At 61.6% G+C, this 24,064-nt stretch overlaps 2 protein-coding genes across 5 annotated transcripts; one reads left to right on the top strand and one right to left on the bottom strand.

Annotated features, from left to right (window-relative positions):
• The first annotated feature begins 1,362 nt into the window (after positions 1-1,362).
• NKAIN4 (sodium/potassium transporting ATPase interacting 4) lies at positions 1,363-7,426 on the top strand. Its single transcript, XM_073238043.1, is given in 5 exon segments — positions 1,363-1,581; positions 3,286-4,035; positions 4,038-4,087; positions 4,920-4,982; positions 5,803-7,426. Coding segments are annotated over 4 exon segments (576 nt in total). The 5' UTR covers positions 1,363-1,581; positions 3,286-3,728; the 3' UTR covers positions 5,959-7,426.
• A 5,963-nt stretch (positions 7,427-13,389) lies between these two features.
• BIRC7 (baculoviral IAP repeat containing 7) lies at positions 13,390-18,124 on the bottom strand. Of its 4 annotated transcripts, none has more exons than XR_005058079.2 (7): positions 17,198-18,124; positions 16,319-16,418; positions 15,984-16,065; positions 15,844-15,889; positions 14,558-14,629; positions 14,127-14,350; positions 13,390-13,475 (listed from the first exon to the last, which is right to left on the bottom strand). XR_005058079.2 is itself a non-coding variant. In XM_037006473.2 (7 exons), the coding sequence occupies exons 1-7, from the start codon at positions 17,544-17,546 to the stop codon at positions 13,456-13,458; spliced, it is 867 nt and encodes a 288-aa protein (XP_036862368.2). In that variant the 5' UTR covers positions 17,547-18,124; the 3' UTR covers positions 13,390-13,455. The 4 variants fall into 4 exon arrangements, 3 of the variants coding, with proteins under 3 accessions (XP_036862368.2, XP_017519237.3, XP_036862369.2); XM_037006473.2 differs by having other exon boundaries at positions 14,127-14,324; XM_017663748.3 differs by having other exon boundaries at positions 14,127-14,370.
• Between the last annotated feature and the right edge of the window lie 5,940 nt (positions 18,125-24,064).

Below are 24,064 nucleotides of genomic sequence, written 5' to 3' on the forward strand. Positions count from 1 at the left end.
AGGGGGTCCGGGGGCTGTTCGCCGCTCCTAACCTGCTCACCGGGTCCGCGCCAGCTTGGGGGCCTCCCGGCAGGGGCTGTCCCGAAGTTCTGCGCTGCCCGTAGGGCGTAGAGAGCAGGAGCCCGGTGCACGACCCCCTGGATGTGCGCGCGCGCGCGGGGGCGGCCGCGGGGCATCGAGCGCGGTGACAGGTGCTGGCGAGCGGCTGGCAGGGGCCGGCGCAGAACAAAAGCCTTCTGGCGGGGTGCCGGGACCCTGTTTCGCTGGCGCCTAGGAACCTGGGGTGTCGGTCGGCGCTGGGGAGGCGGCCGGCGGGCGCTCAACATGGTCGGGGAGGAAAGCTGCGCGCGTGTCCACGCGTCAGAAGGAGCGTGTGAGTGTGTGTTAGAATGTGTGAAACGGCCCTGCCGGCCTTGCACCTTCCAAGCCCGCCGGGCCTAGGGAGATGGGAGGGCAGAAGGGGGTGGGGTGGGGAGCTCAGGGCGGCCCTGATGTCTGTGTCAGGGGCTCCCTGGGGCCCCTGGATGCAGAGCTTCGTCAGAGGGCTTGGGCGTCCCTTGGATGTTTGCCTTCTGTTCTCGCAGTTCGGAGATGCCAGCTCTTTCCGTCGCCCTTGGTCACTGCCCTGGGGGAGGGCCAGCGCAGGTGGTGCGGAGGGGCTCTGGGGGAGATGCTGATGGGCCCCTGGGTCTCTGGCCACGGGTATGCTTCTCCCCCCAGCAGGGCAGGTGCTTCTCTGTGCTGAAGCCCAGGACCCAGAAGGGGAGAAGGGGCCGCTTCAAAGAAGTCTTTTGGAGAAAGTTCTCCCACACCCATGGGTGTGCAGGGGTTGGTGCCCATCCTTTGCCTGGGCAGGGCTTGCCCATCCAGCCACACAGACCAGTGCATTCACCTGAGAAAGGAAGGAGCTGCCCTGGGGGGCTGGCTCAGTGTGCTGTGGAAGCGTGACAGGCAGAGGTGATGGGGAGCATGGAGGGAGGTGGGCGGTCTGCAGGGCTCTGCTGGACAGATAAGGTTGGAGGTAGCCCCAGGCCCTGCAAGAGGCTTGAGGCTCAAGGGCTGGCCCACTGGTGATACGGAGCTATTGCAGGGTCTAGGGCCGTGGGGTCGCTCACTCTCTTTGGGCAGGACTCTCTTAGGGGGCTGCTGGAGGCAGGTCAGGAAGAGGACAGGGGAAGGCAGCTCCCATGGGGTGGAGCACGGCCAGGAGCCCTGGGGGATATGGGGTTTGCAGTCTGGGGACTGGCTGCTGGCTGGCCTGTCGGGACGTCGGGGAGTGGAGCTGCTTTGGGGGTACGGTGCCTTTAGCTCCCACGTGCTGAGTTTGGGATGCACTCAGGGTGAAGCTTGGGCTCAGGTTTGGGGCGGGAGAAACAGATGTACTGGGTGAGGGATACAGCCTCCAGGGTAGGAGGGATCAGGTAGGAAGGTGCTTCCTGCTTACCCTCTGCTGCAGATAGTGGGAGGTGCACAGACACGACCCGGAAACTAGGATGCAGCTCCAGGGGACAGGTTATTCTGGCTTGCGTGCAGCAGCGTTTCCTTGGACCTGGGTCTTCTCGCAGACTTCACTTCAGCCAGGTGAGCCCGAGGGACAGAGCTGTGTCCCCATGTGGCTGGTCCAGCCACAGCTGAAATGCAGCAGAGAGCTGTGAAAACCCTTTGTCCTGGCCACCCCCACCCTGCCTCTGCCCCCATCTGTCCTCTGCTGGTGGAGGGATTGCAGGGAGGAAGAGGTCTGATACCTCCCGCCTCTGTGGTCAGTGTGTGTGGGGAGCCATGGGGGCAGTCCTGTGGCTTTTCTTTTCTCTTTTTGACAAGCGTGAGAGTTTTCTTGTTACCAAGCTACGGGACAATGGCCTGAGCATCTTTCCTGGGAGCTTTCTGCCCGAAGAATAGCTTGACCTGTGCCTGCTCCAAGCTGCTGTTTTCCCAGGCTGTGTCCCACTGCGTTGAAAAGAGTGGGGAAGGGCTCGGAGAAGGGCCTGGGGCCGGGGCTCCTGGAGCTGAATCATCATCTTCCTCTGCCTCGTGAATGTGGCTGCAGTGCCCTGGAGCGCTGAGCCTTCCTGTGCATTGGTTTAGAGACAAAAACAATGCCCACACACATCCTCCACCAGTTCTGGCCATGCTGCCCAGGCTGCATGGTCTTTGCTGGAGCAGAGCTGCTAGCAGGACGGTGCATCCAGTCTGGGCAGTGCCTGGGCCTCGCTGGACTGCTCTGGCTGGCAGCCTGGGGTTGGAGTGGAGGGGGACCTGGGGGCATCCTCACTGCCTTGGTCCTGGCTGTGCCTGGCGCCCTGGGGCTCAGGCAGGGCAGGTGTGCTTGCCCACTGGTTAGGGTTTTCTGGGCATCATGGTGCAGCCTAGGGCTCAGAGTGTCATTTCACTCGGGGTCTAGAACAGATGGCGTGAGGGCTGCGTGTGCATGTGTGTACCCTCCCCCCACCGACGGGTTCTGTTGAGCGCTCAAGAGGGTGCTGGTAAAAGCTCATCGTTGAGCAGTGGGGGGACTAAGGTCTAGTGAGCACGAGCTGCAGGACTCCACGGCTTGCCAGGTAGCAAGAGCCAGGGGCCGGTGAGGTGGCTTAGCTGGCCGTGGTTACCCTGGAGACCGTCCACCTCTCAGGAGAAGGCAGGCCCGTCACTGCTGGCCTGGGTCACCTTGCTTCCAGGGAACTCTCCTGGGGCAGCCCTGGCAGGCCTGCAGGGTGGGTGGCTTGAAGCTGGGCATCCCACTGGAAGCTGTCTGGTGCCTGCTGCCAACTAGGGTGGATCCGGCCCCTTGCAGGACCTGCTTGGAATGTTCTCCTGGAAATAGCTGCCACCCCTGGGGCTGTGCCCAGGGTGTGCCCAGAGCATCTGCTCCCAGGGGCTGGGGGTCCCGCAACGGCCCCAGGACACAGGCCAGGAGCAGTACTGGGGAGCCCAGGGAGGAGCCAGATGGAGCACTCTGGCCGGGGTCCAGGCATCTGTGACCAGCAGGTCCAGTGACCAGGAGGAAATCCACAGAGGCCCCCCTGCAGGCCTCTGCCCAGGCACAGTGCTGAGGGCCGCCTGGGGGACGGAGGCTGTCCTTCGGCCCCTTCGGCCTGTGGTTGCAGCCCATCCGGGCTCGGGGCGGCCTCCCCAGCCCCAGGGCTCGGCAGCAGCCCCAGCCCACACCAGAGCTCTCTCTGCATTTGGGGCTGGCTCTCCCAGTACCAACAGAGAGTTGGGTGCACAGTGGGCCCGGGGGTGGCTGGTCCCTCACAGCCCCTGCTGGACACACCTCCTTTGTCCTAGGCATGGAAGGGACGATGTCTGGGACTCAGATTCCGCTGAATTTCTCCTGGTGTGTGGTCCACACCAGCACACGTGGCAGGCCTGGCCCACAGACACGATGATAGAGGGCAGGACAGCCTCTGGAGCCATGACGGAGCTCAGGGCCCATCAGCTTCTCTGTGTATGAGACATTGAGGTTCTTGGACGTCCTCAATTCCCTCCTGTTGGCCCTCTGCTAGCTGAGCCTGCAGTGCTGGTGTCCAGCGAGTCGCAGGGGAGAGAATCTCCTTGAAGTGGACTTTGCTGCCCCCAGAGCCAGGAGAGAGCCCAGCATCAGGAGAATGTTGACCCCTGGCCTGAGGAACCTCAGCATCCGCCCTCACTGAGGGCCCCCAGAGCGCAGGACAGCCTCCTCTTTCAGCCTGTCTGCGTTTGACCCTACAGCCCAGGGTTCCCTTCTCCTGATGAGGACACTGAGCACGGGGGTGGGCTTGCTCACAGACGACCTCCAAGCAGAAGGAGCCCCCCGACGGGGAAGTTCTGGGGCCCTGCCGACTGGCCTAGAGAGGTCTGTTGGAAGTGCCAAACCTCAGCAGACGTGGAAGGTGGTGACTGGGGCACAGGAGGTGGGCCTGGGGCCTTCCTCGGGGGGTCTGCCACCCCTCACGCACCTGCCCTGCTCCGAGGTCACTGCCCTGGTGCGGCAAGTGTTTGACTTCCTGGGCTACCAGTGGGCGCCCATCCTGGCCACCTTCATCCACATCGTAGTGGTCATCTGGGGCTCTGTGGGACCATCTGCTACCAGCCCTGTTACATCGCAGTGGTGAGTCCACTGCACTCTGACCCCCTGTGGGTGGCGGGCCAGAACATCTAGAATTCTGACCTGGGAAGAGTGGCTTCAGGGGTTGCTTCTGGGAAACTGAGGCCAGAGCTTGCCCAGGGTCCAGGGTGGGAGTGACCCCAGCATGCTCCAGCCTGGGCCCCTCCACATGCTGTCTTACCTCTGAGCATCTGAAACGATGTTCAGAAGTTTTGCTCTGGCATCAGAGTGGCATTTCCACTCAGAGCAGATCGGAATAGTTGGTCTAGACTGGGCATTTGCAGCAAACTTGTTCCACAGGGGGCCTGATGGCAGGTGTGTTAGGCCCTGTGGGTCATGGTCCTGGATGGAGCTGACCTCTACCATGGCGCAGATGCAGTCCAGGCAACAGTGCACAGGTGGGCATAGCTGTGTCCCGGGAAGACTCCACAAGGTGCCACCTGCAGGCCTCCACTCCCTGGAAGACAGCTCCCTGGGGTGGTTTTGGGGGGCACTCGAGTTCAGGCCACACAGCTGTTGCTCATCATGCATCCACCTTGGACGGGCGACGAGCATCTCTGGGCCAGGACACCGAGCTGGGACCAGGCCCCTGGACTGGCTGTTTCCAGCAGCCCATCTCCCTGGTGCCCTCCTGGGGATACACGGGAAAGCAGGAAGTCTCCCTGGCTGAGTCCTGCCTGGGGTGAGCTCAGGGAAGCTGTCCTCCAAATAGATTGTCCTGGGCGCCAGACTCAGGGAGCAGAGTCCCCCAGGGGTCTCTTTCAAGTCTCCTCCAAGGCATATGAAAGCAGGTTGCCTGGTTCCCTTCCCACCCCACCCCTTCTTATCTCCCTAGTGTGCTGTGTGGGCCGCCATCTGGATCACCTGGAGCACCTCCATTACCTGCTTCTACCTGGCAGTGGGGGGGTCTCTCCAAGGTGAGTGAAGGGGTGTGTGTGTGGCTGGGCCACATGCGCACTGGACACAGAGGGGGTCGTGGCTGGGCCACGTGCGCACTGGATACATTGACTGGTTCACTGCCATCGTCCTCCACGAGGCAGAGGCATGGTCTGTTCCCAGCTCTGCCCACGGCACCCACAATAGTCCTGGCCCACATCAGTGATCCTAAAGGTTTGGGGAAAGACCAGTGATTTGATGGATGGGAGGGGGGGCTCCCAACTGGGAGCAGGTACCCCAGGGCAGCCTTCCTAGAGGAGGGGGCCTTGGCACCTGGGCAGTGCCCAGCGAGTCAGGGCTGGGGGCTGGGAGCAAAGGGCCCTCCCGGAGAGGCATGGCTGTGAGCACCAGCAAGGGGCCGGCGGAGGGGCTGCTGCCCTCCGGCTTGTCCCCCAAGCCTCTCTGCTCCTTCAAGCATGGATAAAGCCCACCGGTCCCTCAAGGGAGTGGTGACACAGCCAAGCCACGTTTGTTGGGAGCAGGCGGCAAACAAGTCCTGCCTAAGCAGCTGTTTCCGGCACTGCTTTGGGTGTAGCATTTTTTTTCATCCTTGACTGAAGCTCAGAGGTTGTACGAGCCAGGATGGGGGAGGTCCGACTCTAGGTGCAGGTGTGGGTGGGCAATGGGGCAGGCTGGCCTCTGCTTCACGGGCCACACCTGGGGTAGGGCTGGCAGGAGGGCAGAGCATCCCTTGCCCTTCGCAGGGCGCCCACTCTGGGCTGTAGTAGCTGAAGGCTGCTGGTGTCTCTGGCGCTAACCTGGTCCCACCCCCTCGCCTCCAGGACAGTGAGCTCCTGACCTTCAACCTCTGCAGGCACCATTCCTGGTGGCATGAGCATGGCCCTGGCTGTCTTCGCAAGGAGTGAGTGGCAAGCCTGGGGTCCCTGGGTGGCCAGGTCCTGGCACCGGGCATCAGCTGCGTCCTGGAGCCTGGCTAGATGGAGGCCCTGCAGATCCCAGTGGCCATGAGCGTGGGTGGTGGAGGGGGAATGCAGGAGGCTCCTGCGTCCCATGCTGTGGTGGGACCAGGTCTCAGGCCATCCCTGCCATCCTCCTCAGGGCAGGGTACCCTTCTGTGCCCCCATCCCTGCCCCAGAGGCTGAGAAACCAAGCTGCCACTCCCACCTGTGTGCCCAGGCTGCCTGAGCCTCAGTGCCCCACTCTGTAAAATGGGCTCAGCACTAGCTCCAGTCCCAGAGTGAGGGAGACCCTGAATTGAGGGGACAGACTGGAAGGATCTGAGGATGCCATGAGGCTAGCAGGGGACATGGGACCCTCTGCAAGGGGTTCAAGATGAAATCCCTGGAGGCAGTGTGCCCAGGGGAGGAACCTGAGAGCTCCGTCCTGGCCTCCTGTGCTGGCAGGTGGGGGGGCAAGGGGAGACACCGTGTTATGGGGGCTGCCCCTCACTGGGTAGCTGTCCTTATCTTGTGCCCTAGGCCCATCAGAGGCTTGGAGAAGTGGGGGGCCGCTTCTAGGAATACCTTGTTTAAATGCACAGAATGAACCTGTGGGAGGACAAAAACCAAAAACACAGATGGAACACCGGCAGCTGCTCTGGCAATGCCATGCTAGCCAGGGAGCCTGCTGCTCTCCCCGCCCAGCCCACGAGCCCCCAGGCCCAGGCGGGTGGGACAATTCCCGCAGTTTGAAATGTGAGCTGTGTTCAGTGCCATCTGCACCCGCTGGTCGGACAGGGCAGGCCTGTGATCCTGTGCCGCTGGTCACGGCACAGAGCTCAGGTCTGCTGTCTGCGTTCAGTGCGGCACAGGATGCTGCATCTCGGGCAGAGGCTGCTGACGGGGAGCTGCGGTTACTGTCCATCTGTGGTCACGGGTGAGTTGGAAAGCCATCAGCAGCCTACAGCCACCTGCCCCCCTCACCTGCCTTGGACCCCAGTGTGCAGATGAGAAAAGCAGAGCCAGTGAGGGTGGCCCGCTCGCTTGGGGCCACACAGCCCACAGGGAGCTGCTGTAGCTACTGCTGTGCGAGAGGTCATCCCGGGTGGCGTGGCTTGAAACAGTGCATCTCCGTCTCTCAGTTCCCGTGGGTCAGAATCGGGGAAAGGCTTAGCCGGCTGGCTGTGGTTCCAGATCATTTCTGAGGGTACGGTTGGATTATCGGAAGGCGGCAGCAGGGGTGCTCCCCTCTAGAAGGCGTGCATTGGCTGATGGCCTCGGCCATCACCACGTGGCCCTTCCACAGCGGTGCCTGGGTTTCCTCTCCACATGGCGGCTGGTCCCCAAGGGTGAGCCCTTGGAGAGAGTGACAGTCAGACTGAAGCACCTTTAGGACCTCCTGGCCTTGGACGTCACTGTCTCCAGAACATCTCTCCTGGCTTTAGTGCACTTCTGTATTAACAGGTGTTCCTCAGGGGTGGAGAGTGGTAGTTCGTCTCCATATCAATGGGTAATTATGTGGGCAAAGGAGGTCTTCTATGTACCTGACAGGTGAGGGGAGGGCTGGTTTTGCTTCTGCGTGGGCAGAAAAGCATCGGACAGGGACTGCAGTTTGTGAGCAGTAAATGGATTTTAAACTTGATTTCTCCCTTTGACTGGTTTCGGTTTTTAGAGGTATTTTGCCCCGGGATTTCCTCTCCCTTGACTTACAGGGGTCTCACAGCCACTCGTCTTTTTCGGCGGTGGCGGGCGGAGGGGGGCTGCATTTCAGCATGTGCCAGAAGACATACCTGGGTTTGAATAGTGAGGGCAGAGGTTGGGGATCTCAGAAGGGCCGTGAAGAAGCCTTGCGAACTCAGACGGTCCAGACAGCTTGCTGGTCCGTGGAGAAAGCAGAGTTGCCAAGTATTTTGAAGGCCAGTTGTGGGGCCTCATCCTGGCCATGCCAAGGGGCTTCGTCCTGGGTAGAGGAGGGGGAGGCTCCCAGGAAGATGGCCCTGGCACCTGGGAAGCCCTGGGAGCCCCGAGGCAGAGCAGGGGCCCTGGTTCCCTAAAACGTGGGAGCTCAGGAGCATTCCTGCTTTCTGGAAAGCAGAAAGAGCCAATCGGCCAGCGCACCCAAGCCTCTGAAGGCACAGAACTTGTGACAAGGCAACAGGAAGGAAACGAGTGGGCAGAGGAAGACTCAGCGGGCATTTCCCACACCGGCTGCTGGGCCGCTGCGGCGGCCGGGGGGTCACGTCCATGGAAATGGGGCCTCTGGTCGCTTTACCCCCACCTCGGGGTGGGTTTCTCTGGTGAATACAAGGGTCTAGGTACTGCTCAGTGGCACATACTTTGATGGCTAGGAGCCAGCCCTTTGCTGTTTGCTTTGGAGGTTTCTGGGAGAAGCAGGCCCTTGGCTGCCCTGGGCAGTCCGGTCAGGGAGGTGCTGGGGGACAGGAATGAACCTGTGGGCACCTGGAGAGCAGCAGGGAAGACCCAGTGCTGAGGCAGGGGGTGGCCAGGATGGGCAGTCGGGAGGCGGGGTGGGTGGCCGCCCCAGCGGAGGAAAAGCTTTGCAGGGAGAGGTGTTTTCAGCACCACGGCCAGGTCCCAGGGCCCGGCTCCTTCCTGCGGAGGAACACCAGGCAGGGGGTGGCCCCCCAGGGCCCACTGAGCCCCCGAAACGCTGTTTGGGGAGGCATCTCAAGTTTGTTGTTCCATAACACAGAGACAGGCCAGCCAGGTCGGCGAAGGGGAGGCCCGTGACCCACTGCCTGGAAGGACCTGGGCTTCCAAGCAGGGGCCTCAGAGCCTGGGCTTTCCCAGCTACCCTGGGCACAGGCACCAGGCCGACCGTCTCCTCTTCTGATGAGGGTCAGGGCCTCCAGGGGAGCTGTCAGGCCTATTCTGTGGATGAAGAAACTAAGATCTAGAGGCTGAGTGAACACCTGCAGTCTCACTGCTGCTGACAGCGTCACCCCAGAAGGCTGCCGGAAACCCTCTCCTTCCCAGGGCCCCTTGTCCTGAAGTGGCACCACCTTCCTGCCCCCATGCTGTGGTGTTTCTTGTCCCTCCCAGGGGCCTTACAGACCCCCACCCTCTCTCAGAAGACCTGCTGTAGCTCCCCCACTACAGGTGTCCCGGTGGGGCATCTTCTGTCACCCCTCAGTCAGTCAGGGGCCCAGCAAGACAGAGAAGTCACTCTGATCAGGCTAATTCCCCGGGATGGTAAAGCAGCTGTTCTGAGTGTGGGTGCTGTGGCAGGACCACATGGGCACCCCTCTCCTGGGCGTGCGTGCCGCTGAGCGTGGGGGTGGGGAGGAGTTCAGACGCCTAGGCAGCGTCCTGTGCAGCTGTGCCCCCACCCCGAGCTGGAGGTGTCCCCCAGCACTAACCCTGCAGAGAAGGGCTGGGGGGCGTATGCCCTCCCCTCCTCCCTCCCTCCCATCTCCTGCTGGGCTCCAGGCCCCCCCAAACTGAACTGGAGCCTATGGACACTGTGCATACCATTCAGGGTGCAGAATGCGGAGGGAGGTTCTGCAGCGGTGGGTGGAACACAACCCACCCCCATGGACCCTTGCTCTGAGCTATGTCCACGGATCAAGACCACTGCTTGATGCAGGAGGTACTCAAAGAACAACTGGTGGTGCCCTGCAGGACGTGGGGCTGACCTACTGAACTTGGAGGCCAGAGGGCATGACCTGGCCTGCCCTGGGCCACCTCGGGTTTCCAGCTTCTGTGAAGGAGGTGGAATTTTCTTCTCATCCAGCCTCCCGATGATGGTCCTCCAGGATCCTGGCAGACTGCAGTGCCGTGGGCTTCCGACGGGGATCTTGTCAGCTGTCCCTGTGGCATCTGGGTGCATTTTGCTGGCCTGTTACAAACGAGCCCTTGTGCTCCTGCCCGCTCATGCACTGGCTGTCAGCCCTGCTGCGACTCGGGGCTGGTCCCCCTCGTTCTCATTAAGGAGGATGCAGGCCCTGATGGTGGCAAATGGTGGTAGATGCCATGCTTTGGAGTATCTCGTGCCGTGGTTAGCATTGCCTGGGCTGTGTGAGTGTGCCAGCCCTTCCTCCCGCAGTGGCCCCGGGCCCCAGGAGTCCATGGACTTAGCGCAGACCTGTCCTCTCGCCCCTCAAGCTTGGGCATCCTCTGAGGGGCCTGGGGGAGGAGCTCTGTCCAGCACTGCCCACTGGGCTGAGCCCCATCTGTGTCTCCTATATTCTTGTTGGAACCACGAGCTGGGCGGGCTTACAACTCACCAGCTGTGGCTACCTGTAGATGGCGCCCTCCCCAAGGAGGAAAATCCTGGGGGTTGGCTGCTTAAGGCAGAGGTCCTGGGGAGGATGGCCTGGCTGCAGGGAGCCGGAGCTGGAGAAGGTGCATCCAGGCCGAGGTCACGGCTCCAAGAGCTGCTCTCTGCATCTCACACCGTTAAAGCAGAGGCTTCGTGATCTTTCCCACTCATGTGTCCGTTGTCCAGCCTTCCCCAACGTGTCAACCGTGGGGCCAGGCAGCCCCAGGGAGTCAGACACCACCTGGAAACGGGGAGCTGATGAGGCTATGCAGATCGGCTCTCCTTGTTCCACTTTACAGACGAGGAACTTGAGATGGGACACACTGAGCGTGATCCTCCCGGAGTTCTGGGCTGCCTCACCCCAGCCCTGTGCTGTCTGTCAGCTTGTGGCCTTCATCTGTGCCCGCCACATGGTCGATGCTGCCACCCAGGAGGAAGACAGTTGTAAGTGTGCGGGCGCCAAGCCTGTGGTGACCCGCACGCCGCCCCCACGCCAGGGAGGAGGAGGGAGGGCGAAGCAGAGTGCTGGCCACAGAGGCGGTGGTCCCCCGGACATTCTGTCACAGCCTGAGACCTCACCCCTTAGCTGGGTCCTCATGGCCACGGGAGTCCTTGCCTGAGGAGAAAGTGGGGGTCCAGCCCCCTGAGAGGCAATGGGGAGGGGTCCCGGGCTGTGGACACCTGGGCCAGCTCCCCAGGTTGGAGGGCCCCCGTGCACGCCCCACTGTCCTTGTCCTCTGTAGCTCAGCTCTTGGAACGGGCCACACTGCCCGCTTGCAGCTGAGCCCCGGATCCCTTGGGGCGTGTTCTCCCCCCTCCCCATTGGTGAGCCTTCCGACTGTCCCTCCACATGCAATGCCAACACTTGTGTCCTCAAGGGCCCTGACGGCCCCCAGCTCTGACGTGGTCCTGTGGGAAGGACAGAGCTGGGGTGGGCAGGGGCTGGGAGCACACAGAACGTCCCCGGGGGTCGGGGTGGGACCTCAGAGCCTCCGTTCCCAGGAGTCTGGCGACCGTGGGGTGGGCGGCCAACGTGGCCAAGTGGCATCCCACACTCAGACAAGGCTCGCGCCCAGACCAGCCCCCAGTGGCCTCCAGCCCTTGTACTGCGTGGCCCCGATCCATTGCCCAGACCACAGCTGGCTGGGAGGGAACACAAGGGGCTTCGTGTGCGGCTTATGTTAAAACTCTTCAGGACAGGAGGCAGCCCTGTTCCAAAATGCTTCAGCTTCACCCACTAGCTGGCAGACACAAGGGTGGGTGATGTTCGTGGGCATGGTGGGGGCCATGCAGCTCATGGTGCACCCCCCAGGTGCCAGCTGTCAGTCCCGCTCGGTGGCCCAGGCCACACCCTCTGGCGAGAGCGACAGCATCCTTGGAAACCCTTCTGGGGTCACTCACAGTGCTGGCCTTCGGCGAGGACCAGAGCCAAGCCCTCAGGGTGTTCCAGCCTCTGCCATCACCACCGGAGCGTCTGTGGCTGGCAGTGTTGCCCATTCTGCCACCTCTTTCATTGTTCGGGTCCTGTTTATTTGGGTCTTGATTTCTTTCCGTTGATTTCCTTCCTGGATTTGACCCGTTCCCTCTGCCATGTCAGTGAGACGCCTCCAGCCTCTTGTTCAAGCAGGCGCACTTGCAGGCGTGGCCAGCAGAGCCCGTGCCCATCTGGGCCCGCAAGCAGGTTAGCACAGCCACAGGCTCCTTTCCTCCAAGAGGCCTCACCACGCATCTGCCTGTCCATCTGCCCTTCATCCGTCCGTCCATCCACCCCCACTTCTCTGAGATCTGCTCCATACTGGCTCTGGGGCTTGGCCTCCACCCCCTGGAGGTCTATACCCAGCAGTTCAGCCTAAGCAGGTTTTGAGCCAGGGTCTGAGGGGGCACGGAGTGGCCACCTCCCAGGAGGACAATATGGACGTTCTCCGAGGGGGATCTCACCTGGGCAGGAATATGGGGTGTCCTATCTTTAGAAGATCAGACATCTTCCCTCTTGAAAAGCAGTGCCCACAGCCCTGGGCACCCTGGGCCTGGGGTGGGGTGCTGGGCCCTGCCCCACATGTAACCCTGGAATTTGGGGTCAGAAGAGGTGGCTTGTGGTCCTTCTCTGGAGACCTCCATCCTCCCCAGGTCTGGGCCAGGCCTTCCAGAGCCCAGCCCCTTGCCCCCGACCCCTTTGCCAAAGGCCAGGAAGGTCCGCCCTTCTTGAATTTTGTCCTGTTTGCATTTCAAGCTCTCCAAGTGAAGAGGGCACAGCTGCCTCTGCTGACCACTGACCGCCCAGCTGGGAGCTGCTTCTCAGGGGCCCTCTGACCCCTGCTCACTCCCCACAGTCCTGCATAAGTAGGTCCTGGTCCTTAGTGACCACCAAAGATGGCAAGGCGACTCCAAGAGAGGGCTGCGTCCTCCCTGTCCCAGGTCAAGTGACTGGACGCCAGCCTGTGTGGCAAGGCCAGCACCAGGCCAGGGATGGCTGCAACCTCAAAAGAGTTTGTAGTTTCCTTTTTCTAAAAAAAGAAAATGCAAAAGGAAGCCACACTCTCTGCGCAGCCACAATGCAGTCATGTTGCACGCTGCTCCTGCAGTGGGCCTGGGCTGTCCTCTCGGAAGCCCCGCTCTGGGGCCACCAGATCCCCAGAGGGTGCATGCACCACTGAGGTGGGGGGCTGGACACAGGGACTGTGAGATGGGGAAGTGTGATCTCACCGCAAAGCTCAGTGTAAGCCCCTGACACCCCACCCTGGCAGACCTCACCTTCCCTAGGTGCTGTGCCCACAGGGCAAGGCGTTGCCTTGCAATTAGAATGAACTGGTGACACTGTTCCTGAAAAGGGGTTTGGGTCAAATAGTCTACAGCCTCCCCAAGGCAGCTGCAAGTGGTCAACAAAAAGGAGCCTGCCTGTGCACCAGCTTTCCTGAGACGCAGGAGCTGGCTAGGAATCACATGCTCATCTCTAAAGGGGTTTTAACCTAGGTGACTCCAGAAGCCCTTGAAGTGCTGCAAAGCTAAGGGCAAGGGGCGGGGCAGGAGGGGGAAGGGGGGCCCTGGAGCAGAGGAGGCACCTGGGGGAGGCCTGGAGCAGCCGCCCTGCTGGTGAGGAGGGGCCAGCAGAGCTGAGCGCCTGGGGCAGGGTGGCCGGGAGGGGGCTGGGAGGGGGCCGGAAGTTTTGGAACAGAGGTTGCTGAGCACCATCGGAGGAAACCCACCACTTTATTGTGAATCTTGGAAAGCATCCAAACTGGTCACCCCCACCCCCCTCACGGAGTGTCCGCAGCACCTGCAGTGGGGACAGAGGGGTGAGTCAGCAACTCCAGGTCCTCTTTGAATGGAACCCTCAGCCCCCAGGGAGTGCCCTTCCCTTCCACTTCTACCCCCTCTCAAGGAGACCTCAGGGCACAGTAGCCTTTGAGAAAACCCTGAGAAGGCCCTGGTCCCCATTCCGTGGCATTGGGGGCTCACGTGCCCCCTGCACCTGGCACGCACTCCCACTAGGCTTTGGCTCTGGGTTAAGATTCCCATCCAGGTCCCTGCTAGGCAGGTGCGGGCCCTTCCTCTTAAGGGGTGTGGTGTTTTCCCCGCTGCTTCCAAAGCCGCCCTGCCCTTGGTGTGCTGCAGCTCTGTACACCCAGCTGGACAGGGGGCATAACCCTCTGCTCCCCACTACAGAAGTCAAGACAGAGATGAGTCTGCCAGGTGGCCTTTGATGTGCCCAAGCTGACGGTGGCCCAGGGTGCTTTGCTGAGGACTAAGAGTCTCTAGGCATCAAGATAATGGGGCTGGTTAGCTACATCTGTCAGGGCCAGGGCGGTGAGGGAAGGAGGAAATGCCGCTGAGCAGGCCCCAGTGTCAGGATGGCAAGAGACAGGGTCGCCTGGGCAGTGACGCCGCTGAAGCCCACACGGGGTTCTGCCTGCCTCTGGACACTCACCTGGCTCAGGAGAGGAAGGTGCGCACGCAGCTGTGGATGGGGGCCCTGCAGACAGGGCACAGCTCCAGGGCGGGTGCACACTCAGTGCAGACCATGTGGCCACAGGGCACAAAAACCACCTGCACAGCCCGGTCCAGGCACACCTTGCAGGTCCGCTCCTCCCGCAGGCGCTGCAGCTGCTCCTCTGCGTCCTGGGCTCTGGGGGCTCGAGGACCCGGGGGCACCTTTGGGGCCTTGATTCCACCTGGTTCCTCCAAGCGGGCAGGCCTGTGACTTCATCCCCACACCCTGACCTCCAAGTTGTCCTCGCCCGCCCGTGGCAGGCAGGCTGGGCCAGATTGGGACATCAACTAGCCCCGCCCCAGACATCCTGCCCTCTTACTCCAGGGGCAGGAGAGCCAGCCCCACCCCCAGGTGGGCCCCACCCTCACCTGGCTCCCTGGCACCTTCCAGCTGGGTCTGTCTGCTGGCTGTGGGCAGCTCTGGACATGGGTGGACAGGAGCTGTGGGCAGTGAGGAAGACACTTGGGGCTCAGTCCCCCAGGGAAAGTGAGGCTGCACCCAGAGGCGGCCGGCCACAGGCAGGCCCAGCGCCAGCCCAGCTCCTCGCACTGCCTCCAGCAGCCGCTGAGGGCCCCCAGACCAACTCCTCTGCAGGGCGCTGTGCCGACCAGCCCCCTGGGCAAGGACACTGAGTGCCATCGCCATGGGGGCAGTGAGAGAGGGCAGTGTTGGAAGGGGTGAGCAGTGAGAGGAGGAGGGGGCGGGCAGGGCCCAGGGAGCAGCGGCCGTGTTCCTGCAGAGGGGCTGTTGCCAGCTGCCCCACAGGCTCGCTGTCTGGCCCCCGCCTGGTTGTTCTGTACGGCAGCTACTACCACACCCGGCTCAGGCGAAGCCCATTTGGAGCACAGCCCAACACCTCTGGGCACTGGCTGCACGCAGGCCATCCCTGGCACCTGTGAGGCAGGGCAAGGGGCAGGGCCTAAGGGTTGTCAGAGAGAGGCAGGCAGCCCACCACTGCGGCTGACCACCAGGGCCACCTCAACACAAGGGGCCTTTGTGGCCATTGCGGCTGCTCTGTCGCCGTCCAAGTGGGGCTGTGTTCCGCTGAGGTGCAGTGAAGGAGCGCGCTGTGTTCCTGAGCCTTTGTTAAGAGGGGCTGCCACCCGGGAAAGACAGAGGTACATGGGTGAAGCGCCACCAGGTGCCAGGTACTGTTGCGGAGGGTCACATGGACACCCCCCATCTAATCCCAAACGGGGTTGGCACCATCCCCATTTCACAGCTCAGGGCACCGAAGCTCAGAGAGCAAAAGCCATTTGCTAGAGTCAGACAGAAGCGCCCCCAGGACTTCCTGCCCCACAGGCCCCGGGCACCAGTGTGAGGGCAGAGCTCAGCTCTGTCTGTGGGCTCGTGACTATGGCTGTGGCCAGCGGCCACCCCAGAAGAGGCCCCTCCTGCACAGCCTCCGCTCTCCCACCGTGCCGCCTGATTGGTTGCACCCACCTGGTAGCTGGGGGCTGCTTTGGCCTCACCTGCAGCCTTCCACACCCAGAGTGCCTGCGCAGCCCCCAGGGAGCAAGCCTGTGCCGCACCTCACCCCCGGCCAAGTGGCCTTCATGTCCCCGCTGTCCAGCAGGGGGACACCAAGCCCCTGCCACAGAGCAGGCTGCAGCCGCCCGAGGGAGCTGAGTTCGGGCCTTGCGCTGTGGCTCACCTGAGGGAGAGGTGGTGGTTGCATCCTCTGGTTCCTCTGATTGGTCCTGGAAGGAGCCAGAGGACATTAGTTCCCTGAGTAGATGGAGGAGTGGGGCCAGGGGGTCCCCGCGCCGGGCCCTGAGCAGAGGCAGGACTCACCCAGGAGTCGAGCAGGTGGACGCGGGCCTCCCGGACTCTGCGGACAAACTCCCTTCCTTTTGTTTGGAGCAGGAACTCACACCTGAAGGAAGCTCAGACACCGCATGGGCAGTGGGCCCCTCACCGCCAAGCTCCAGCCCCAGGAGCCCCTCTGGCTGGGGTCGAGCCTGCTGCTCCAGTGTCCCCGACAGTCCCCCGCTGTGGGCACCTGGGACCCCTGGGAGGGCCGGGTACTTGCTGGGAAGGCTGTTTTGGCCTCTGTTGAGCAGCAAGGAAGAAACAGCACAAGGGTCCCCCAACCCCGAGCCTGACACCAGCTGGGACGGAGCCCTTACCTGGGGAACCACCTGGCATGCTCAGTCCAGGGCTCATCCCCTCGCTCCCAGCTCTGCAGGCCTCCGCAGCAGAAGAAACACCTCACCTGGTCCTGCCGGCCTGGCGTGGAGACAAGGTGCTCAGGGGTGTCTCCCAAGGCTGGGACCGGGGTGGGGGGCTCCCAGGTGGGCTTTCCTTACAGGGCGGGGACTCTCTGAGTCACTCCTATGCCCTGGGGGCTCCCACTGGCCTGGCCATTCCCTTCCTCCTCACACTGTTTCTCACAGGTCACTGGGGACATCTGCCTGGGGCACTTGGGGACTGACAAGAATGCTGATGAAAGTAACAGGGGTGCCTTGTCACAGGAAGGCAGGTAGGTGGGGGGCCAGCCCTCGGGCTGGGACCTCCTGCCGCCTTGCAGCCTAGTGTGGAGAGGGGGACAGAACTACCCTGTCACCTCTGCCCTGAGAGCTCCCTCCCCAGGATGGAGGGAAGGGGAAACTGCCAGGCCCCCAGCTCCGTTTGGGGTATGGGACGGCTCATCTCTACCTCCAGGCAGCTCTCGCCTCCGCCTCAGGGCCCACAGGCGACAGAACCTCACCTGGTGCGGAAACTGCGGATGGGTGGCTGCTATCGGCACATCCTGCCACGAGACCTCTGGGAGCCTGTCCCTGGACTTCTGGGGGCCCCACAGGTACCCACATGCCTCCTGTCCTCTGCCCAGCTCCAGCTGTCCTGTGCTGTTGGGGCCCCTCCCCGGGCACACCTGTTACAGTCTGAAGCACCTAACTAGCAGAGACTAGCAGGTGGGGAAGGGCTCTGGGGTCCCCACCCCCTTATAGGCCAGACCCTCCCTGCCGTGGGGGAAGAAGGCAGAGCCACGGCTCCTCAGGACTCACCGGTGTGGAAGAAGCCGGCAGCAGCCAGCAGCTCTGGCTGAACCACGGCGGTCGGTGGCCAGTCGTAGAATGAAGCCAGCCGCAGCTCCTCCGAGCCCATCCCAGGGAAGGCAGGCCTCGCAGGTGGGGCGGCCCCCTCCTCCTCTGCCAGGGGGCGCAGCTGGCCCAGGATTTGCCCATCCACGTGATCCCAGCCTCCCCGGGGCAGGGCACTGCCGGCACCCTGGCCACCGATGTGGCCACACAGAGAGTGGGGTCCACAGTGCCCCCACATTCGGCCATTGCCAACTGCTGAGCAGCTCAGTTCTGGGCCACAGCCGTGGCCCTTGGCCCTGTCCTCCGGCCCCATAGAGCAAACACTAGCGCTGACTGGTTCTGCGGTTCTGCTGGGGCCACGGGATGGCTGGTCCTGGAATGTGCCCAGCCAGCCTGCCTCCGAGCTTCTGACCCCGGGGCCCTGCCTGGGGACAGTGGTGGTCTTTGCCTCCAACCGCTGGGCAATGAGGCACCCCCGCCAGGTGGGAGAGTAGCCAGGGGGCCCGTCACTTTCTGGAAGGGGCCAGTGTGACAACCAGAATCACATGCTCTCTGCAGTGGGGTGTGTCACGGGGCTCCCAGGCCATGGGGGCCCGCTGTGGAGGCTGCAGGTCTGGCTCTGCTCTGCTGGGGAAGGCGCTACAGAGGGAGAGAGGCTGGAGCAGAGGACTCCCAGGCAGCAGAGGGCTGTGGGCAGGGCAGCAGAAGGGGCAGGGTGTGCTGTGGGTCAGTGCTGTGGCCAGGAGGGGCCACTGAGAGCAGAAGGTTCCAGCTGATGAGCTGACCAATCAGCCTGCTGGGGGGGAGGGAAGGCAAGGGCGGCCCCCCCAGGGGTGACACAGTAGCTGAGACTGCAGGGGTGCCCGGTGAAGGGCTGGACTGGCCCCAGCGCGTTTACCTGAATGTTCTGCTCTGAACCTGGAGCCAGAAGGGGCTTGAGACCTCCTGTGCCCACGGCCGGAGCAGGAGGCCCGGCAGGTCTGCAAGTAGCTTGTCTTCAGGCTGTGAAGTTGGGGGACAGATGGGCCTGTGTGCTTCTGGAGGCTGGGGGGCTGCACTGACTAGGCTGTAGGGGTACCCTCACCGTGCACGTGCCATTTTCCCGTGGGAATTAGAATGCCTGAGCCTGCTGTGACCAGGCATGGGGACGGGGGAGGGTTCCTAGTTCCAGCTGCTGTGTCAAGCCAGTCCTGCTGCTCAGGTGACCAGACCACCCACCCATTGCCTCCCACGTGCCCTGCTCTGCCTCAGAACCAGCCCACTGCCCCAGGCCGAACCCCAGGAGGCCCCCTGCCTGCTTCGTATGCCCCAGGCCAAATCAGGCCAGGGTGTACTCCAGCCTTGGGGCACAGGGTTCAAGACTGTGCTCACTCCCATGGCCTTTCCTCAAACCTGGCTGTTGCCACAAGGTCTGTGCCATCCAGCCTAAGCCCAGGGCCCCAAGGCTCTAAACCCAATAGCGAGGGAACATGGGAGGAGGGCTGTAACCCTAGGGAAGCTGGCATCCCAGGTGGGCAGAGCAGGATCCGAGGGACAAGTCCTGGTGTGAGGACAGAGGAAGACCAGATGAGGTTGGGGCTCTGCCCCCAAGTGCCCTCTCCCCCAGGAGCTCAAACCCTCAGCCCGCTTCTGGGGCAGACACGTCCACCTGCTCAGGCCCCATGCCCTCTCTCTTACCTACCCTGGCTGTTGCCCAGTCAGCACATGCCTGCTCACATTGCGCCAGCCTAGAATGAAAAGAGGAACCCACTTCACTGAGACACTGCTGACCATGCGGGGCTGTGGGGCTCACCGGCCCCAGTGCTGGCAGTGAAACCATTCCCAGGGCCAGGCCAGGGAGGGCCACAGCCGGCCACGGGGTCTCAAAGAGGAGCTGGGAGGAGGTGGGGGCTCCACCCCATCTGCAGCCCCAGCTGCCCCCGTGCCCCTTCATGCAGCTGCTTGAGCCCGCCACCTGCAGCACGCTCCTGTCCAGCAGCGCCTGTGCCTCACTTCTGGGGAATGGGGGGCTGCCACCCGTCCTTGAGGAGACCCTGCCACTGTCTGGCTGCACCTGCCACTCGGCTCCAGAGTTGCCAGGGCCCTAGCCAGCCCTGAAGCCCTGTCCTGTCAGCAGCCTACAGAAACCTGGTCTCCTGTGGGGAATCCCGGTGACTGGGAAACGGGCAGCAATCAGTACAGCCCTTGTGGGCCTCCTCTGCCCCCTCCCAGCCCCCCAGGTGGGCCACGGAGCTGTGCACTGTGCGGTTTGCTGTGGTAGCTGTGTTGCTGGGCAGCCACATCTGGGGAGGGCTCTCCCTGCACTCCAGACAAAGCCTCAGCCTCGGCTGGACGGGGAGGCTCTTGACTCGGATTGGGAAGGAATTCTCCACCAGGCTAAACAGGTGCCAGCAAGGAGGGGACTCATTAACGCGAGAGGAGCCGCGGACGGCAGTGGCGGGCAGGCGGCAGAGGGTGGGGGAGGGCCGGGAGGGAGGGAAAGTCACCGGACTCCAGCTCCATGTGGATCCCCTGCCAGGAGTCACCTTGACAAGGCAAATATCCAACACAGCCGTCAAGGTCAGCAAACTGCCTTTTCCCCCGTTGGCAAAGTCAGCAGAGCACCCCCGGCTCCCTCCTTCCTCCCCGGGGCTCCTCTTGTCCTGCGCCTGCGGAAATGCCACATACCAAGATAATTAAATTGCTCCCCTTGCTAGGGCACAGCGCGCAGACCTTGGGAGATGACTCCCCTCTGAGCCCGCCGGTGTGAAATAAAACCTCAGCCCTCCAAGGCCTCCGAGTGCCGCTTGGTTTTTCCGTCAGCGATCCGGTCCAGGTTTTCCAGGTTTTCCGTAACAACCCGGCATCCAGTGCCCGTTTGAGCTGCACGGCCCTGGAACCCCCTCCCACCCCAGGACTTGGGGAGCTGTGGAGCACTGGATGGAGTGAACTTATGTTCTGAGAACTTCCACTTCCTTACTGATCTGAAATAAAAAAAGGGAGAGAGGAAAGGATTGTGTAAAGACTAGGAAGCTGGATGACATGGGAAAGTGGCGAAAACATTCACCGCCGAGGTGCAGGCTGGCGAGTCCTTGTTACCGTGGGAAAGAGTCAGGAGACGGGGCAACGGGCTCACGACACACGGGAGTTCGTTTGATGTGAGAGCACACGCCCAGGTGGGGCGCGGGGGGCCTCAGAGAGGGGCGCGCTTAAGGGTTCGGGGCTTTACAGGGCCCTCTGGGTAGGCGTCGGCAGAAGGCATGATGTACACAGGTGATTCGTATTTCCTTATAAGTATTGGCTTAAGAATAGGGTTGTTTAGGTGGCAGTCGATCCGGATCTCAGCATTCTTTACCAGGTAAGTTTGTTTACCCTCCGGGGGTCTATCTCTCATCCTGGTTACACAGTTCTGCAATTGACTCAGGGGCTGAAGGAAGGAAGAACAGCATATAGACTAAGTTAAAGAACAAGCTAGGGACTGGCCAGGCCCTGGGGGCACGGCTGTGGTCTGCTCTCTGTGATCCTGGTGCCTTAAGGCTGGAAGGGAAGAAGCAGTCTGTTTCACTTCAGAAATTCCAAACACGCATTGTTTTGCTAATTTACAAAGTAGAAGGATGGAAACAGCCAGGGACTCTCCCTGGAAAGGCAAGTCGGCTGGGCCGAGGCCGCTCCCTCCCGCCGCCCGGGAGCAGGTGCTCTGCAAGCAGGTCCCGGCACAGCCCAGCCTGCAAGGGCGGCGGTCACCCCCAGGGGGCAGTGGTGTCGGCGGCTTTACCCCTGGGCAGCCACCTTTTAAATTCTTGAAACAAAGATTTACGGTGTGTCCTTACATAATTGAAGAACGAAAAATAGGGAGCTAAAAATAGATATCACCTGTCTCTCCTGGAAATTTTGAAAATAACCAAAACATAACGGAAATAAAAGTTGCCTGTCTGAGCCAGTTCTGAGGCACCACCAGGGCCGGCTTCCAGATCTGACCTTGATACGGATCTACAGGAAAGGTCACCAGGTGAAGGGGATGCGCTGGACCCCTGGACTTCTTTGCAACTCTTTGTGAATCTGTAATTATTTGAAAATAAGCAACTGAAGAAAACCGTTGGCCTCCCCCACACTGAGAGAAGTGGGCTCCGCTGGTACTGTCTCTGTCTCTTTCCCAGTGCTATTTACTATTTGCCCATTTTTCTCACTGAATAGCCTATGTCAGTTTTTAAACACGAATGAACACCTGTTGGTTCCCAGGAGGGCTCACCTCAGCCACCTGGGGGCTGCTCACTCTGAGTTTTATCAATGACGTCTCCCCAGGTGAGCTATGCCAGATGGGTCCGCATCTCTGGCCGCGCCAGTGTTTACAGATGGGTGCTTAGAAACAACATGGACCCCACGCAATGTACTCCTGGAGTCCGACGTGACCTGCAGGGTTGGATGCATAGCTGCAGGGCTGCTGTCTTGCCAATGGATTTCAGCCCCGGGCAAGTTCACTATGGATTCAGTGTGACCAAAGAAATGACAGGAGAATGTTCTTGGGGCAAAAGGGTTATACCTGACTTTATTTCCATGGTGGCAGGTCAGTCATTAAAATCCCGTTCACTCAGAGCGAGTCTGCACACAGCAAGCCAGTCTCTGCCTCTGGGCCCCTCTGCCTGCACAGCCATCCTGCACAGCCATTCTCTGGGCTTCTGTCCTTGGCGCTGCCACCACTCCAACCTCTGCTCTGCTCTCCTGCAGCCTTGCAGCCGTGCCACCGTGTTGCCCAGAACACTGGGCGGAGCTCTTTATACAGAGTCAATAGCAACGTATTGCCCACACCTGTGTAGTGAGCTAGCTGACCAGTGCCAGGTGAGAATCCTGGGCATGGGAACTTTCATTTTGTCCACAGGCATCATCTGGGAACTTGAGAGGTCCCATCTCCAGCCCCAGATACCAGGTTAGGGAGCCAGGGGACTGTTGAGTTCAGCTTCAGGAAGGGCTGGATCAGGGGCTTCATGACCACCTGGGGGTCCAGGGAAAGTGGAACTGATAGGCTGCAAGGGTAACAGGTGCTGCATTTCCCAGCCACACGCAGGCAGAGGCCGTGTTTCATCAGACTTAAAGCCTCTCTCTCTCTCTCTCTCACTCCTCCATGGATTCCCACACTCAGCAGGAGGTGGTATTTGGGGCAGGGGGTCTCGTGCACAGGTGGAGCATAGGTCCTGCAGACAAGTGGCAACCCTCTGAGCCCCAAGTACCCCCAGAATGAGCATGAGATTCAGCGGAGCCACGAGAGCCCCCTGGGGGAGGAGGGGGAGGGGGAGCTATGAGTGCCTGTTAGGGAGCAGGGGGGTCTTAGGCTGAGGGAAGAGGGTGGGAATATCGTGGGGATCACAGGCTTACGGAGGTCAGGGCCATGTGGGGCCTTGTGGGCACCCTAGGGCCAGCCACCAGGTGCTAGCTCATCAGTGCTAGAATCACAGCTGTGCCCTGGCTGCCGAGACGCCTTCCTCTGTGGACCTGGTTTGGGCCCAAGGTGCACCTGCCAGGCTGTCATAGGGTGAGGTGCACCCTCCCTGCCCACAGCAGCCGGCATCATCTGCTGCCAGTGGTGATGCCGTGGGGTGGGGGACTGGGGGGACGGGGTGGCAGAGCAGCCCAGTCCGCACTTTGGTATCAACTGCCGGCAGGGTACATCTCACCCCCAAACCCATGAGACTCCGGTTCCCAGACCACCTGGCACTGTCCTTGGAGACAGATGATGGTTCAGCGCTGAGGCAGAAGATACCTTGGCAAAGCGGAGTTGGTTCACAGCGAGTGCAGGTCCTGGAAAGGCAGGGAGGGAGCTGACCAGGCATATACACGCGCCGGCGGAGGGCCTTTGGGGAGCAGAGGGGTACCACGGGGACAGGGCAGGCTGCTGGGTGCTGGGAGGGGGCTAAAGGCCTGCAACTGGCTGTGGATGCGCTGCATGGCCCAGGCGAGCTCTTTTCCTGGGAGGCTTGGCTGCTCCAGGAACCCAGAGCCACTTCTGAGTTTGCTGTGCCCCTGTGAGATCACGTGCCTCCGCTACGTCGAGCTGTCTTCCAGCACCGTGCTCAGCAGTGGATGCCGGTGTGGCCCGGGACACGGGGAGCTGCCCTTCCAATGGACAGGCAGTGCCCCTGTGCTATGGCGCCGAGCCCCAGTCACGTGAGCCTGCCCATCCTGAACCTCAGCTTGCTCCAGGATGGCCCCGAGTCCTTTCGGAGGCCAGGCCAGAACCGCCCTGGCTCTGGCTCAGCTGATCCCGGGTGGCCTGTTTACCCCACCTTTCTCCCCTCTGGGTCAAAGGGAAGCATGGGGCTTCTTCTCTGTCCCCAGGCCTGCCTGGTTTGTGGTATACAGCAGGTGTTCAATGAGTAAGCAGGGCCACTTTGCAGGCTGTGTGAGTCTCCTCAACTAGGAGGTTCACAGGGCAGGACCTGTTCGCACCCCCGTGTTCCATGAACACACATGGAATAAATGACCCAGAGAGGTAAGGACAGGGGGCTTCAAGCTGTAAAGTGAGGTGACCTGCAGGAGGCGGTCCAAGCTTGCTCCTGAGGGGGGCAGGAGGAACCTTGAGAGCGTGAGCAGTTTTTGTTGGGGATGAGGCAGCCCCTCAGAAAGCGCACAGGGAGTTTCTAGAAGGAGGCTATAGAGAAAATGGAAGTTCCATGGCCAGGGTCCTCCCCTGACCCTGGTCCGCTTGCCCACTGGGCATGTGCACTGCTCTCAGGTGCAGGCTTGCACACGTGTTGGCAATACGTCACTACTGACAATATAAAGAGCTCCACCCAGGGCTCTGGGGCTGAGGGGTTGTGTGCAGACTTGCCCTGAGGCGGAGGGGATTCTAGCACTTGA

The sequence above is a fragment of the Manis javanica genome, chromosome 5 (genome assembly GCF_040802235.1).
Source record: "Manis javanica isolate MJ-LG chromosome 5, MJ_LKY, whole genome shotgun sequence".
Classification (NCBI taxonomy): domain Eukaryota; kingdom Metazoa; phylum Chordata; class Mammalia; order Pholidota; family Manidae; genus Manis; species Manis javanica.

Coding starts and splice junctions, on each gene's coding strand:
- BIRC7 (XM_017663748.3), bottom strand. CDS start 17,546: ATGGGGCCGGAGGACAGGGCCAAGGGCCACGGCTGTGGCCCAGAACTG. Junction 16,419..17,197: donor TGCCGGCTTCTTCCACACCG/GTGAGTCCTGAG, acceptor TCTCCACGCCAG/GCCGGCAGGACCAGGTGAGG. Junction 16,066..16,318: donor CATGCCAGGTGGTTCCCCAG/GTAAGGGCTCCG, acceptor AGCTTCCTTCAG/GTGTGAGTTCCTGCTCCAAA.